Here is a 17,288-nt window from a genome sequence, read left to right on the forward strand (position 1 = left end):
TCTAACTTAACATCTCTCTTGCAGGTTTTTTACCGTATTGTTGAAGAAGCTAGGATTGGCCTTAGTAGCAATAAGGTCTCATTTAAATTTCTTGCTTCTGTCTCTTCAATCTCCCCTCGGATTCCAGCCGGGCATTTTGTTATCCATGTTGATGGCGCGTGGAAGAAAAACTGCTTAAATGGAGGGCATGGAGTTGTGATCCAAGATCATCAAAAAGCCTTTTTTGCAGCAAAGTGCAAGTTTGGTTGCAGTTTTTCTCCAGCAGCTATGGAGGCGGAAGCCATAAGAGATGGCTTACTTTTGGCTAGAAGCTTAAATCTGCATCATATCCTTATTCTCTCTGACTCTATGAGTGTCATTGCTTGTGTAAATAGATCTGCAGCAGTGCGCTCAATTGTTGATGACATTGAATCTCTATGCTCCTCTTTTGATAGTGTTTCTTTTCAGTACATTCCGAGGACAGTAAATAGGGAAGCCCATATTCTAGCTAAAGGGGATGCACTTTTGAAGCTTTCTAAGGTGTGGTGGTTGCATCCACCTCCTTTTTTTGTAAATCCTTCTTTACTGAAGGATAACTTTGTTGATTCTTCTCTTTTTCTATAGATCTCGCTTGGTGGAGGCGTTACTCCACCTTCTCTTGACCAAAAAAAATAAAAATAAAAATTGAGCTTGATGCCGGCAAGGCCCTTCGTGTCAGCGGTAAGGCTTCGAGGGCCCGATTGTAGTAATGCAACGCAAAGATTGTAATCATCGGTGTGATTGCATGTTACCATTGCAATTGCCATTGCCGTTGCTAGGGGCTGCAATTAGGGTTGGGGCTCTCGGCATGGCTATAGCTAGAAAGTATTAATAGCCATGAAAATGAGAAAATCTCCATCATCATCATCTTCTTTCAAGTTCCTATGTGAGTTCAAGTGATGCTATCAATTTATAAGGAGTTCGAAGAATGGAAATTAAAGATTTTCTTCTTGGACAACTAATACGAACTAGGACATTGGTAAATGGTAATAAATACTTACCCTAAAAAAAAGGTAAATGGTAATAAATATTTGGTTAGGATGTAATAACTTTATACTAATTTAGGAAAGGGTTGGGCTTGCCCAATTTTGTTGGAATCATTTCCCACATGTCATAAAGTGTCGTGTGGGGATCTTTATCCTCTCAATTACACTGCCCGTACTTGACGTCAAGTACATCTAACAGAGGAGGCAGAAATGACAATCCTACCCCCTGCCCGAAAACACTACCTAAGGTGGGGTCCACCTCCCTCTATTAGATGTACTTGACGTCAAGTACAGGCAGTGTAATTGAGAGGATAAAAATTCGTCGTGTGGTAGGTAGGTTTGCATTCAAATTCTAGTATTAATTCTAGATTTTTTGATATCAGATATAGATTTTCTCTGGTAGTTTGACACTGCTAGTGTGTCGAAGGATTGGTCGGTGGAACAACTCCTTTCAAGTGCACTGGTGCTTGTTATGCACCTCTTTCTACTTTGTTAACTGAACCTGAATAGATCCGGTTCACGTTTGGCACCCAACCATGGAGTAGCCGATCGGACTAGTTGGGTTGGCCACTATGAGGAGGTGGAGATTGATTATATATAAATATAATCAAGTTACGCCAAAACCTAATTGCATTCTTGCACCATTGAGATCTCTCACACTCTCAATCTTGTTCATCAAGTTATTATTGTGTACTTTGTGGGATTCCATCTCTCCCTGTGGATTTGTGGTGTGGAATTCTTCTTCGTGGAGAAACCTAACAAGATATTCGAAGATCGTGAAGGAGATCGTTCGAGTTCATGAAGCTTGTAACCAAACCCGTGCGAGATCCTCTTCCACTACGTTCCCATCTCTGTTCAGGTAACACTTTATCGGGTGGTGATTTATTTACATACTCCATTAAGTGCAACTAGGGGTGTCAACGGGTCAAGGCGGACTCAGTCCGAGGCCTCAACCCAGGCCTGATCTGGCCTTGTCAGGGTCAGGAAAAGCCTCAACCCAGCCCAACCCTATGTTAATCCCAGGCTTAGCCCAGCCCTGTCTGGGCTCAGGGCAAGTTAGAGTGGGCTTGGGCTGGTTGGGTTTTTTTTTAACACCTGTCTCTTATATCGCGTTTGGTAATGCTTCTGTTCTAGAACATGTGTTTTTTACCTTTATCAATTTTTTTCTATTTATGTGTTGGAAACATGTTTCTAGGCTCTAAAATGGTGTTTGGTAAACTTGTTCCAGAAACATTTTTATAACAAAAAAGCAACACAATACTGTTTGGTAAAACTTATTCAGAAACACCTTTTACAAGTGGAGCTTGGATCGGTGTGTGAGAAGTCAGAATTTGTGAGTCGACCTTCGATCGTTGAGAAAAAGCTTTTCAATGTCTTGGAGTTTTAGGGTTTCTACAAAAATCAGAGTACAAGGCTTAAATCGTAAGCAAAAAATTTAACAGAAGAAGAAGGGAAGAAGCTGAGCAAAAGAAGGAGAAGAAAATAGACGAAGAAGAAGAATGGTGGCTCACAAAAAATAGATGAAGAAGAAGAACGGCTATCTGTTGGAGAAGACAATGTTGCAAGGAACCGGTTGTGGTAAGGGTTTCGTTGGAGAAGACCCTCACAGGTGCAACTCGTTGGAAAAGATGATGGAGCTAGGTGTCTTCAAAAAGATCGGGTCTCTTTTTTTTTCCCAATTTTGCTTCAGTTGAAATGTTTTAAAACTGAGAAAACAAGGTAACCCTTGTTTTGTCAAATTGTGTATTTTGTGTTTTATTTGCCGGTTTGCTTCAATAGCACATAAAATCAAATTGGTGAATTCAAATGCTTTATTCCATTTTTTTTGTACCAGTAGCATAGAAAAATATCAAAAAATAAAAAATAGAAACGTTACCAAACACGACCTTAGTATTCTAATTAGATTTTGTTTTTCAAATTTTTTTGGCAGCATGGATGACTCTAATACAGGCGGAAATTTGACATATGAGTACAGTCCTTGGAATCTATATGTCCATAAAAATTCAATTCCACATGATTTGTCATAAATCGTTTTCTTTTTTTCTTTCTTTTTTTATTTTTTTTATTTTTTTTTATTTTTTTGTCATGTGGGTTACCATCTTACAAAATATCTCAAAAAAAACAAAACAATGAAAAGGGTAAACTTTATATGAACTGGAAAAAGGTGACCACTTCGCCATCCAGCACTAAAGGGGGAAGCGAAAACATTTAATCTTGAAAATGGCTGTATTTCCAGTATGTACGCAAGCCCAGGTTAGAGTGGGCTGGGCTGGGTTGAGGCTTTGGATTATGATCTAATGTGTGAATAATCTAGGCTTCAGCTTAAGAATTTAAATGAAAATAAAATAAGGGCTGCTTGGATCTTTAACAGGTAAGAGTCTAGAATTTTATTTTTTTTTTGGGTAGAAAGATAAGAGTCTAGAATTAATAGATGTTATAAGGAGAAGAAATATTAACGTAGTCTTTATTCAAGCGACTAGATGGAAGAATAAAAATACTAAGGAATTGAGCGATTTTAAATTTTGATATACAAGGGATAAAAATAATAAAAGTAGAGTGGATATAATAGTAGATAAAGATTTAAACAATAATATGGTGGATGTTAAAAGTAGGGGTGTAAATGAATAGTCAAAATCCGTTTCCGTACTCGTGTTCGTATCCGTTTAGCACTATCTGAATCCGTCCGAAAGCTAAACGGATGTGGATATAGATAGGCTATAGCTATCCGAAAAACTATATTTACATGTGAACGGATAAAATATCCAATCTGTATTTGTGTCCGTATCCGTTTAACACAATCCGAATCCATCCGAAAGCTAATCGGAGGCGGATGCTGATATAGCATTATTCGAGCCGAATCCAATCCGTTTACATCCCTAGTTAAAAGATTCGAAAATAGAATTGTATCCATCATCAAGCTTGTGTCGAAAAAAAATGTTGTTAGTGATTTGCGTGGCATTGTCTAGCTAATTAAATCCTCATTCAACGGTCATTGCACCCTCAACCAAAAGCAATCAAATGTCACCGCTGTCCCCTTGCCAGCGTCTCCTCCTCCACCTCCATCCCTGGTCCTCCACTACCTATGATTTGATGTCTACTAGTTCCATTCATCGCTTCTCTCATTCTTGAAAAGTAGTTTAATGACCTACTACTACCACCACCACCACCACCACCGCGTGTGTGGTGGTTGGGATATCTCGGTAGAACTATCAGATGGGAAATGACTATGGACCACCACCTTCCTTAGGTGGGTGTCTTTCTCAAATCAAATCTGACTATAAATTCCCTACTACTTGGATGATGTTGGCAATTGGGATCGATCATTAATGGAGAGATAATTCACCGTTCAATTGGTATTCTATCAAATTTCAGCATTAAAGTCCATCAATAACCCTCCCATGTTGTCTCCTCCATCCTTTTTGTGGTCTTAGATTTTTTATATTTTTATTTATTTTTTAAGAATAAAAAATAAATTAAGAGAAAAAAAAATAGAATACAAACTAAAGGTAGACATGACGAAAATAAGACGTCGGGGTTCTTTACTGTCGAGGTGCCCATACAATTGTATGCACCCCAGACACAGTAAGGTGGTGAAAAGACCGCCTTGCCCCTACCCAAGCGGGGGTAAGGCGATCTTTACCGCCTTGTTGTGTTTGAGGCGCATGACAGTAGGGGCAACACGAAAGTAGAGGATCCGGATCCCAAAAATAGGACTCCTAAGAGAACTACAAACAATTAATAAAATGATGATACATCAAAAACTATCGATAAGAAAAAACAATATATTAATGGTTTATTTGTTACCTAGCCAATTTGGATTGTGTTGAAACTCGACATGTAGGCATGGCATCTAGAGTCAATATGTGCAAAAAATTTGGGCTCCAATGGAACCATTTCATGATAGATATTTGATGCCAATTAAGTGACATTTTGCAAAAGGGCACCCATGGGTGATTGCAGGTTAGATTTAATTAAACAATCAACATGGTGAATCATTGAATATGAAACACAAAACAAAAGATTCAAGATGGAATCCCATAACTGGATCCATAGCATTTGAAGAAGAATTTTCCATAATCGTTTTCCTTACACTGTTGATTTTGTCTGCTCCCTTTTATATAAAATTACTAGGATTAGCAACTAATTAATGGGCATTGTTACCATTATATAGATTAAGAACAGGGATCAACCATGTCAAATAGAACAACTGACAACTCCCCCATAATAGGCTTAGGTTTTTAATAGGTCCACACATTATAAAACAAGCTTTACATTTTTAGAATGGATTAACTGAAGGCTCTACCCATTAAAGAGACCATTTCTCGTATAAAACAAATGGCGACTCTCCCATTATAGGCTCGATTGTTAATAGGTCCACACATATAATAAAACAACCTTTACACTTTTAGAATGGATTAACTAAAGCCTTTACCCACTAAGGAGAGATCGACTCCCATATAAGACTTCATCGAACCAAGCTCATCAGTCAGCACCTATCCAGTAATCAATACCCATACAGTGACTGGCTGAAAACTCACACATGATGAAAACATTATACTCTACACCACAATTAAAATCAAATTCAATCATATGACCAACCATTAGTGGCGAAAAAATGTTGAGATGGTATGGGGAATGTCAGTCTAAACTAACTAAAAAACGCCTTTCAAAGCCTGTAATTAATATTCTTAAGTTTCAATATATATGATCTCCTCCCCCCCCCCCCCCCCTCTTCCCTCAACCCACCCACCAAAAATATATTTTCTTAAGAGAGATATCGATGTATATAAATGATTAAATGCATTCTATTAGGTTTAGGATAAAAATGTTCTTTGAATCCACTACGGAGGATACACTAGCACCTTCTTTCTCATCTCTCTCCTCGTATAAAAGAAATGGCTTCTCCGCCCCCAATGAATGAAACCATTTCATTGCTCCTCATGGGTCACTCCCCTATGATACTTGCTCGAAAAACCCTCTCCCTTAGTTTTATACCCAAGACAAAATTACAGGTCTGCCCCTACTATATCAACCATGTATCGAAAATTGGGATCTTTCCCTAGAGAGTTAGACATTTAAATCTGAATCGAAACTGGCTTCTTCGTAACATTGTAAAAACTAAAGAGAGAGAAAGGGTGACAGTTAATGATGACATTCACTATTCCAATTACCGATGGTAAAGAGAGAATCTCTTCACTATGTTTTTTGTGGGACATTAGACATCAGCAGTCAAAACACACACACAAACGCACAATCTAAAAACATAAACAAAGAGAAGATCACTCAAAAACCAAGTAGAGTTTTGGACATTGGCTTGAAGATGTGATGAGGATCTGATTCCAAAGCAGTGACCAATGCCGGCCATAAGATAGCAGACACTACCCATGAGCCATCCCCCTTTGCACTCGGCCTCTGGTTCATATACCCAACACCTATCCTTGATATTGTTGAACATACTGTACCCAGCACCGGAGACCCAAACCCAAAGTCCAATTCCGCCACCGGAAACCGCCGACCGGACGACACAACAAGTGCAGGTCCTCCCCTGCCTAACACAATCTTGGCTAACATCAAACCTGGCCTGTGACACTCAATCCAATCAATCAAATCCAAGAAATGAGCTTCATTAGTTACCTTTCCAATTGATTCATGAACAATAGTTGCCACACTTGAAAGTGGCAATTCCTTCAAATCCACCACACTTGCCCTTCCAACAGCCACAGACAATACATTTCCAATATAATTAGACATGGAATTGGTATCTTCACACATTCTTTTACGTCCATCCACTAACCACCCCATCTTACAATGAGTGTTCGATTCATCAATGCTCCTCACCATAATCTTCCAAACATATGCAGAGAAAGCCTCAATTTTTGTTCTCTTCACACCTTCCATTGATGATAACTTCTGCAAATAATCTATACTTGTTGCATCAATGTGATAGAGCCGTTTGAGCAAGATATCATTTGCTGGCATATTGATTATCTCCTCCAACTTGCATGAAACGAATCTATGGTCTAATGAAGGGTCATAAGTAGGAGGAATGCGCGGCCGGAGATATCTTCGATGATCCGGTAAACACGAAATCGACTTCCCTTGAGCTATTTCCGACCATGAAACAAGAAATTTACCGAAGGCGCTCGCGTCCCCTAATGCGTGATCAAAGGTGAATGTAATGGAGATACCACCACAGGCATAATTCGTTACTTGAACATGAAATGGAAATTCAGATTTTGTAGAGACTAGTTTACCTTGTAGAGACTTGTTTAGATTGTAGAAGTTTAATTCTTCTAAGGAAATATTTGCATAGGCTTCTACAAGTAGAGCACCATGGTTGTCACATACTATCTCTGGCTCACATGTCTTTGGATTTGTAACAATTCGACCAGCAAATGGGTAATAGTGTTTGAGGGTACCTGTAAGAGAACTCTTAAGTTCTTTAACAATGGTAGTGAAGCTCTTGAATGGTGGTGCTTTGGGGTAGACATAGAAGTATGTGACCGGAAAGCGGCCGGAAAGAAGATCAAGATTTGAAAGGGAGATGACCTTTGGTTGTGAGGGAACATCTGAAGCCTTAACAATACTTTTTCCGGTGAATTTTACGTCGAAATCATCACTGACCGGATTTTCAATCTCCATTAGGCCGGAAGTGTTGTAGAAGCTAGACTTAGAAAAGCTACTAAAGAAGATTTTTCTCTTGCTTTGGTTTGTGTATGAAATTAACTAGTGGCTTATTTATCATAGAAGTTCTTCGAGGGGAATGTGAAAAATAAGTCATCCTATTGGAGGATTACATTTCAGGATCTTTTGATGGAACAAATAATGACAATAAGGGATTTGGACAAAGTTTTCTTCCACCTATAAAGGGCGGTTCACCCACCATCTTAGCATTCACAAAAGCCCCTGTTAGGGTTTTAGTATATTTCAAGATACCCTTCAGAGACCCATTCTCGCCCTTTCCCAGCCCTCGATGAATGGGTGGGTGGAGGGAAACTCGATCTATAACACATTAAAACATGGTGCTTGCAGCTTTGAATTGGGTCTCAGAATTAGAGGCCAATAGTGGATCTTTATCCCTTCTAGTTCCCTGTCCGTCCAATTCCCAATACCTCTAACAAAGTTGGTGCAATGACCGTCTTACCTCTGTCCAAACAATCTGCCCGAGGGGGATCCACCTCCCCCCTTAATAGAGGCACTGGGGAACTGAGCCGGATGAGAACCGAAGGAGATAATTTTCTATAGTTAAACATCGCAACCCAACTTGACCCGTTTACCAGTTCTGTTGGGTTACATAATTGGTCAGTCGGTGGTCGGGTCAATGGTTGTCTCTCCGAGGCTACAACATATAAAGATTAGACAAGAAATAGCCTTTCTTGACAATGATCCGTCATTGTCAATAGCATGTGCTCTTTAGCTGTCAACACAGATGGTTTAGAATCCCATGGAGATTCATGCTGATTTAGGTTGGGGCAACTTGAATTTTTGTCTCTTTCAATTTTGACACTTCTCCAATTCCTCACATAGGAGTTGAAATGACCACCCTATCCCACCTTAGGCAGTGTGGGTAGGGTGGTCATTTCAGCACCTATGTGAGGGATTGGAGGGTGTCAGAATTGGAGGTGATAATGATCCTGATAGGTTGGGCAGTAATTTCGTGTGCTCTTGTGTTAAGATGCAGGAGCCACGTAGCTTTTCTCTGTTTTTTTAAAGAGAAAATTTTATTTCATTACTGGTGAAGGTTCACCACAAGTCCACACCATTTCCTATAGGGTTTAGTATGTTCTCCAAAATAGCCTCCTAATGCCTTCATGTGTGCATCCGAAGCTCCCTTTTTATTTTTACCTAAATATTATCTGGGACCAGAGGAAGCCCCTAAGATTATATTAATGATTGTGGGAAAACAATACAAGGGGGGAGGGGGAAGTCCTAACCTGCCTTATCCCAACCTGAACCCTTACAATCAATAAATCTGCTTTGTCCTCTCGAGTGATATGATGAAACTCTGAAGGGACCTCCTGCTCTATATAGAAAATAGAGTTGGTTGTTTCACAAGCCAAATTAACTAACCAATCCGTTGCATCTGAAGCCCTGTGATGAATAGATTCTCATTTACCGTGTTTGATGGAAAATTCGATCCTTGTTTTTTTTAAGTTTGTAGCCAAATTCCATCATATTCTCCCTCATGTATTAGGGTGCAACTTTTTTGGTAGTCTATGCACCGTTCAATGGTTCTAGGGTTTCGAACTGTTATTTGGCATTTGGTCTGAAACTTGACATGTAATTAGGTAGGAGATTGGGTCTGCATTTCCAGCAAATTAGGGTTCTATATATATCCTCCCTTTCATGCAAAGATGAGGGAACCCAAATGGGCATTCTCTTAAGCACGGATCTGATTAAATAAAAATGGATATACCGGATAAGACCCGATCCAATTCATGGTGTGGAGTTGTGTGTAGTCTCTATAGTTGCCTTTTTTTCGGAAATGCAATTTGAAGGGACAATAAGGTTTGGCATTGTCTTCATAGTGCTTGTCACCTTCATGGTGGGGGAGCACCATGGACGGTTCAAAATCTCAGATTCTCTCTTTCTCTCACTGTCGATCGTTAGGTTTGTAGTGACGTTGGCAGACCAGCACCCAATAGTAAGTAAGTGGGTGATTCAATTCCCAGTTTGAATCTATGATTGATATTCCCTTATGTAAATACATATGTGATGAGACAGAAATCGAATCTGTAGGTACTGTTCTCTCTCTCTCTCTCTCTCTATATATATAGCTAGATGCCATTCGATTGGAACCTTTTATCTGATGGAATGAAACATTTGAGATTTGAAGGTCTATGGACACGATTCTGGGCCTTGTGCGAAAAACAAGAAACAAAAAAGATTGAGATTGAATCGTCTACAAGAACGGTTGGACCACAATGCGTTGTTGGTTTGACCATTAAACCGTAGTACTACTGGTAGTCATCAGTTCATTTAGTCTGTAGACCGCCCGGTGCAACGGGCCAAAACCCGATTCATTTTCCAAAAAAAAAAACTTGATATATTCTGATCTTTGGTAGCACAGTTAACTTGGATGCTTGTGGAATTCAACACAAATCTTCTACGGCGCGCTGCTCTGTCTTGCTTGTGCTACGCAGACATAGGGCCGTGTGCAATGACTACCTTACCCCTTCTCAGGCAAGGCGCTTGGGTAGGGGTAAGGCAGTCAATGCTCGTTGCACCGTAGAAGATCTGGATCCTGTAGAATTGGCTCCAAATAATACAATACGTGATACATGGGGGAAAAAATTGGTTTCAAACCTTTCTTCCACCAGGGGGGTTGAGACTGTTGGTGTGATACGAAATCAAACTGAGAATCAAATTGGTTCTGAAATTCGACACTCAAACCAAACTTGTTCGAACGGTTCTATTCTATTCGGTTCTTACACGGTTCGGATTTCGTTCCTATAATCAGGTTATATACCATAATATAGTACACTAAAATACAATATTATAATATAGTTGTGTTATAAGATCTGATACTAATATTAGTAATATATATTATAATATACATTAATACTATAATATATTAATATAGTATAATAAACTGGTATCCAACTTTGGTTTGGTTTTAGTTTCGGAATTCGGTTCCTATGTTAGAATTGGAACTGAATCGAACCAAACTCAATTCCTACATTTTAGAACCAAGTTGGATTCGAATTTCATTCAGTTCGGTTCGGCTTGGCTTATTCGATGTGGTTCCGATTTTGATTTTTATTCCAGTTCCAAATTAATACCCTTAATTAAACTTGCATTTGGTTAATACTAGAGGTCTCTCCTGACTTAATTAGGTATATATCATATAACATAAAAGACAAACTATCTATATGTCTAGACAGTTTAGGCAATAAGTTAGAACATATAGTATTTTCCATCATCGATTTTCCAAAAAAGTCAATAATGGAGGCTATATGGTGTCATACCATCAATCCATTTTTTTAAAAGGTCCAAAAGGAAAGGATTAATAAAAATCTTCTTAAAAGATGGGCATAGCGATGGATTGTAAAAGATCTCAAAGATTTTGTTTTTTCGTTCTAATCCATTACAAGTTGCCGTGTGGCTGTAAGTTTGGCCCTGTCGGTCCAAGCCTGCCCTAAGCCTGAATAGGGTTTGGATTGGATTTTTCAATCCTTAGACAGGTTAGGATTGAAATTTTTAGGCCCTGTGTTAGATTATGCTTTACAATTTATTGTATACATTTTACAATTTTTGTTTAATATCTAATTGTCTATTGATTTATCCAAAAAAAGGCTAATTATCTATTGAACGAAAATATTTATAATTTTAAAATTGAACTAAGCTTTTTAACCAAAAGAAAAGTTTAATAGTCAAAATTAAAGATGAAACAAACCAATACCCAATCACATGTGTCTCATTATTTTAATTCATAAGATGACGTAAATGGCAAAAAAGTAGGGCAAATCAGAGCCAATCAGGCCCTAGCAAAAATTAGGATCAATCAAGACCAATTCATCCTTGGTAAAAATTAGGATCAATCAAGGCTAACCTGGCCAAGCCCGGCCCGATCAGGGTCAATCAGAGCCAACATGGGCTGGGCTAAGCGAGGCAGGGTGTGGCCTGGACTGAGATACCTAAGCCTGACTTAGGGTTGTGCTAGGGTTTTAGAAAAATCCCAGCCTATTTCACCCCTAGGCCACATCATAGAGTATTGCTTCCAAGCTCATTGGTCAAGTTTTAATTCAAACAAGTAACGCAACACCCTTTTAAATGAGTTCAAAGCGTGAATCAAACCATACAAATGCCACTAGCTAAGATCCATTACACTGAAATGGTAATTCTATAATTATTTAACAAAAATTACTTAGTGCAGTTGGTGAGTTGTGGTTCTCTTCATGCTGATGCACACTAAGAAGTCTCGAGTTCAAATCTCCAGGGTGTTACCTCCCCCTCCCCTTAAGAAAAATATAGATAAAAACTGCCAATCGTAATTCTATAATTTTAGGAAATTTCTTAACTTACTTTAAATTAAGACTGAAAACTTTATTAGTGATATGGAATGTATAGATGTTTATCACATAGACTAAGCTAACAAACCATCGAAAGTGTGGTGTGTACTATGTAGCGAGGGAATGTTGACTTGTAGTAAAAGGGTAGACTTTTCTCCTAACTCGAATTTTATTTGACTTTGACTCAAGATCTCCATGAGTAGAGTGGACTCGAGTGTGATGGAGGTAGATTTGTCAAATTCTATGGTATAGATATAGAGTCTGGATCAGGTTCTTGTACAAGATCAGATGCCGCCATTCCAACATGTGGCCTCTCTCTCTTTCTCCTCAGACTTCAGTGCAAGCAATTCGCGTTTATATGTACAAACATATATGCATCCCCTCTAGTCTTGGTTAATATATGCTCTCATTCATTAAAAAAAAAAAAAATTTCACGTTTATTGTATTTTTTTGATTACTTATTTTTTAGGGAGTAGAGTTCCAAGGGGTGTCATGTAATTCACCCTTTTTTTTGGAGGTGTCAACAAAAAGACTTTATTCATAAAGTGCATGTGATACTCATGGCAGGAGTATAAAACATGTCCTGAATCCATGGATTAGAATTTGGTCAGACCATAATCCATATACACCAGACCATTGTATATGTCACAGATTAATCTCACTTTGAACATAATTGAAAGGGAGAATGTTCTCTGTAATGGGGGCGCAGGCTGTGCCCAGACACATGGGGTTGGACGCAATGACCACCCTGCCCTCTAAGTGGCATGCCCATGTGTTTGGGCGCAGCCTGCGCTGCGGCACAGAGAACATGAGCCCTAGGTGAAATTACCACTTTAAAAAGAAGAGGAAAGAAACACAATATCCTCAAGAATAGATCTGATTGTGCCCTTTTATGGTATATGTGCATTTTTCATGGTATATATTGATAGTAAGGATATATTGGGAGACCGGCTATATATATCTACTATACATCTGATTTCTCTATGATCAAATCAAATTCTAATTAGTTTCACGAATATTATTATTTCTGAATTTCTGATCCATTTTTTTCATGAAATGGAAGCAAGTAATAATACCAGCCATTATCACTCATTACTGATCCTTCTTCTAGCCTTCATTTTCTTTCTTAACATCAACTACCCAACAACCTCAGCACTGGAACTTGAAGAGTTAACCAATAGAGTTGCCATTGATTTATGTAACAAGTTCTCAGATCTCATTTTCTGTCTAGATGCACTTGGAAGTGATCCCAGAACTGAAACAGCAGATCTTTATGGATTAGCCATGATCTCCTTCGACCTTGCTCGAACCAATTTCACTCAAGCTTCATCATTTGCAGCCCAACTGAGTAACCAAACCAAAGATCCATCACTCAAGTCATGCTTAGACTTGTGCAAAGTGATATATGACAATGGAAACTCTATGCTCCAACAAGCTCGTTCATTTGCAGAGGCAAATGTTCTTATGAGTGCTGAAGCGAATATGGCAGATGTTACATGGGCTATTGTTCCCAAATGTATGGATGAATTCAAGAAACGCGGCGTCGATGATTCACCATTGAGGGAGAAGAACCATTTTGTGCAGACTTTGTCTGCATTGTCTGTTAGGATACTGCAAGCTCTCCAGGGAAAGGTTCTACTTGATTAATATTTAGATCTTTTAATGTCATTTATATATAAGTAATCAAGTAATAATAATAAGACGTTAATCCACTTTTCTCTTCTCTGTTTCTGCTATGATAGTATTAATCAATCAGGTCTTCCTAATGTATATTAGTTTCTACTTAATATATCCAGAGGATTTTTCTCTGCTTGTATGGAGTGATGTTAATCACTTCTATGTATACTCTGGTAGGAAGAAACTTTCATATTCCAACTGGTCATACGAGAATAATTCTTTATTGAAATGAATCAACGGAAAAAATTTGGCTGCTACGCCCATAGCAAGAATGTTCCTGCTACAAGGCTAGCAGCCAAGGAAATAGAACAATTCCATTCCCCTTTGGGTTCATAAATACCCTCTTAGGTTTTAGTATTTTCCAATTTTACTGCTCGTCCCAAATGCATATGGCATCAAATGTCTTCTCTTCTGCAGTAGAAATCTTCTCGATCTCATTAAGTAGAAATGCTTCTTCTCGATCGTCTGTCTTCTCACTCTATTCACCGTTAGCCTTTTGGCTCCCGCAGTCACGTGCCCTATATATAAAACCCCTCCGATCTCTGCTTTTCCTCCCTTCTGGCCTTCTCCAACTCAAAAAGTCTTCTAATTAAGATCTTTGTTTTTTTTTTTGGTAAAAAAAAAAATTATTAAAGAGATAAACGTGACAAGGCCGAGGCATCCACATAACACAAATCTTGGAATCAAGGAGTAGAATTTAGCCATACTATCTTACACCTTATTGATAATGCCTTCTTGTCAAGGTAGAGAGTCAGTAACACTTAGGGTTAAACTCCCTAGGAACATATGTGAAGTGACAATGAACAAAATTGGACATCAAATACCAAATATCATCAACATTAATAGACAATACGGCTATGGGGGCCGGCTTGGTAGGCTTGACAACAAGCCGAATGAGATCTTTGTTGTCGGATTCCACCAAAACTCTATCGAAGCATTCTGAAATGGACTGAGGGAGAGTTGATCGAATAGCCAGAGCCTCCCCTTGTCGAGGAGAATGGAAAGATGATGGCTCAATTCATTGGGACCTTTTAGGTTTACAACAAACACTGGGACAATATACATTAACACTAATTGCAACAATCAAGTTCAAGTACATCCCAAAGAAAAGTGGGGGGCATGCCAAAGAAAGGGAAAGGTGAATCAATATAAAAAAGAAAAGGAAAAATTTTGTAATCATAATAATTATGACATCTATTGACAAATTAGTTTTACCATACCTGGTAATGGACTGAGTTTGTTAAGTTTGTTCACTTCACCATGGGCATTGGTACCATCAAATGGTCACACCTGAGGATAGTTTCGACTTCATCAATAGGTGGCATGAGTTTAAGCATCACTTGGATCGATCGTATCGGCCGATTTATATCAATATTGACCAACACCCATATCAATACATAACCGATATCATATCAGATATATATCTTTAAGGGCAAAACCATCTAATATGGCCAATATGGATGGATACCAATACCGATATGGATCGTATACCTAAAACCATGATAGGGGTGAGGATATGAGGGAAGAACCGAAAAACGCAACCGGAATGCGTTTGAACGTCCAATTCACCCCTTTATATTCCTTTGAAGTGAATTGGCCCGTAGAATGCAAATGAACAAGCACTTTGACCAATTCCGACCACACTAGCATAAAAGCAAAATGGTTACGAAAAACAGACGCAAGTTTAGAGAGGTATACCCCAGGGTTTTAGTAATCAGGAATAAAGGATTTGTCTTTTCTATTGATTCCTATATATTGAATCCAAAAAATTCTTGAATGAGGTATCCCAATTCCAGGGATGAATTGAAAAAGAAATCTTTATTGGTTCTACCTCCTATTTTTTTATGAAGAGAATGAATCTTTTTGTCGAAGGATCAGAAAAAATCAGCCTGGATCTCCGACGGGAATGGCTTGGAAGGTACCCATAGAGTGCAAATGAACAAGCATTTTGACCAATTCCGACCACGCTAGCATAATAGCAAAATGGTTATCAAAAATGGACGTAAGTATAGAGAGGTATACCCCCAGGGTCTTAGTAATCAGGAAACGGATTGGGATCAGTCTTCCCCGATATTGATCCAATGCCGATCCGGATTGCCTTGAATCACGCTGATCTGATGGAACTACCGCTGCTTGTTTTAAACAAAAATCAAACGAGAAAAGGCGCATCCCTGCCTTTCCTTAGGGGTGTCCGGTCAACTCACGTTCGACTGTGTTTGAGGCCCTGGACGTAGGTACACACCTAGACGCCGACCAGATGACATTTTTTCTCTCAAATCAAATTTAGTTACTTTTTTTTACACTTGGTTAGTAGCAGTGGATTGGTATCGGATCAGTCAAGAATCAAAGACCGCTACCAATCCGATCCTAACGAATCCACCGATTCCAAGTCAATACTATGAACCATGATACCCCATACCCGACATTTTCAAAAGCCTCACGGCCAATGCTGGTGAAAACTGTAAGTGTAAATGAAATATAGGGTATCCAACGTTTGGTGATATTATATGTTGGGTAACCAGCGTCTGAAAAATAATGTTTGAGGTACTACTTTTTGAATTTACAATAATACCCAATCGCAATTATACTCATCACTGCCATTGTAGCCATTGTCGCCGCCACCATTGTCATCACCACCCTGTTAGAAAAACACTGCCGAGAAATGGGATTCTACAATAATGCTACATCCACGGTTGACGATAGAACTACTTCACCATTCTCTGAAGCAATTTTACAAAACCCTTTGGCGGGGACGTATGCATTTTTTAGGCCATCCGATCCGGATTTGTTTCAAGACCAAAACGGGCCTCTGAAGATCCCCACTACACTTTCTGGATTGAGATCAGACTTCACCAATAATATACCCAGTCCCTCCCTCTCATGCCTCTTTCCCACCCTTCCCGAATCCCCTCCCAGTCTCACCCGTCGCACTAATAAGGAACATCGAACGTTGAATCATTAAACTTAAGGTACCTAAACTTCATATCTATGAAACATGAGGTACTCCAAATGATAATATTCCAAACATTAGGTATCCAATTTATAATTTCTCCAAACATTGGGTATCCCAGGTATCAATTACTCAAACTACATTATAACAAATGCACGCCAATTCAACGTACATGCTAAGCCAACCTGTCGCCACCTGGGCTCCCAAAGGGCCAGAATGATGTCTTCTTTGAAAGTAAGCACTCCTACAGTACCATTATTCTATGCTATGAGTCTACAAAATAATATACAGAAGTGTAGGGATGCTTCAGATCAACTGTGAGGTGTTCCGTGTCCCTGGGAAAATTATCGTCTCCATTTATCTGTCCTTCCATTTTCTCCATTTCATCTAATAGAGGGGAGTGGATCCCACTTGGGCAGTGTGTTTGGACAGGGGGTAGGGTGGTCATTTTCCCCCCTTATGAGACTAAATGAAAGAAATGGAGGGATAGATAAATGCAGACGATAAAGATCCGTGTCCCTGACCTAGAAAGCAGGGTGTGGTTTCTGCTATGAGCATGGCACGTTTATTGTTGCTAAAAGTAAATCAGGGTTTTTTGTATTTTTTTCTTCAAAAATCCCTCGAAAGGGACATCATGGTTTCAAA

At 39.0% G+C, this 17,288-nt stretch overlaps 2 protein-coding genes across 2 annotated transcripts; one reads left to right on the forward strand and one right to left on the reverse strand.

Moving 5' to 3' along the window:
• Nucleotides 1–3,403: 3,403 nt before the first annotated feature.
• Nucleotides 3,404–7,706, reverse strand: LOC122645659 (coniferyl alcohol acyltransferase). The gene is made up of 2 exons (XM_043838978.1): nt 6,281–7,706; nt 3,404–3,420 (listed from the first exon to the last, which is right to left on the reverse strand). The coding sequence occupies exon 1, from the start codon at nt 7,644–7,646 to the stop codon at nt 6,288–6,290; it is 1,359 nt and encodes a 452-aa protein (XP_043694913.1). The 5' UTR covers nt 7,647–7,706; the 3' UTR covers nt 3,404–3,420; nt 6,281–6,287.
• Nucleotides 7,707–13,072: 5,366 nt separating this feature from the next.
• On the forward strand, nt 13,073–13,663 carry LOC122644699 (putative invertase inhibitor). Its single transcript, XM_043838094.1, has one exon. It carries the CDS (start codon nt 13,073–13,075, stop codon nt 13,661–13,663), a length of 591 nt encoding a protein of 196 aa, XP_043694029.1.
• The last annotated feature ends 3,625 nt before the right edge of the window (nt 13,664–17,288 follow it).

Source organism: Telopea speciosissima, chromosome 11, assembly GCF_018873765.1.
Source record: "Telopea speciosissima isolate NSW1024214 ecotype Mountain lineage chromosome 11, Tspe_v1, whole genome shotgun sequence".
Lineage (NCBI taxonomy): Eukaryota > Viridiplantae > Streptophyta > Magnoliopsida > Proteales > Proteaceae > Telopea > Telopea speciosissima.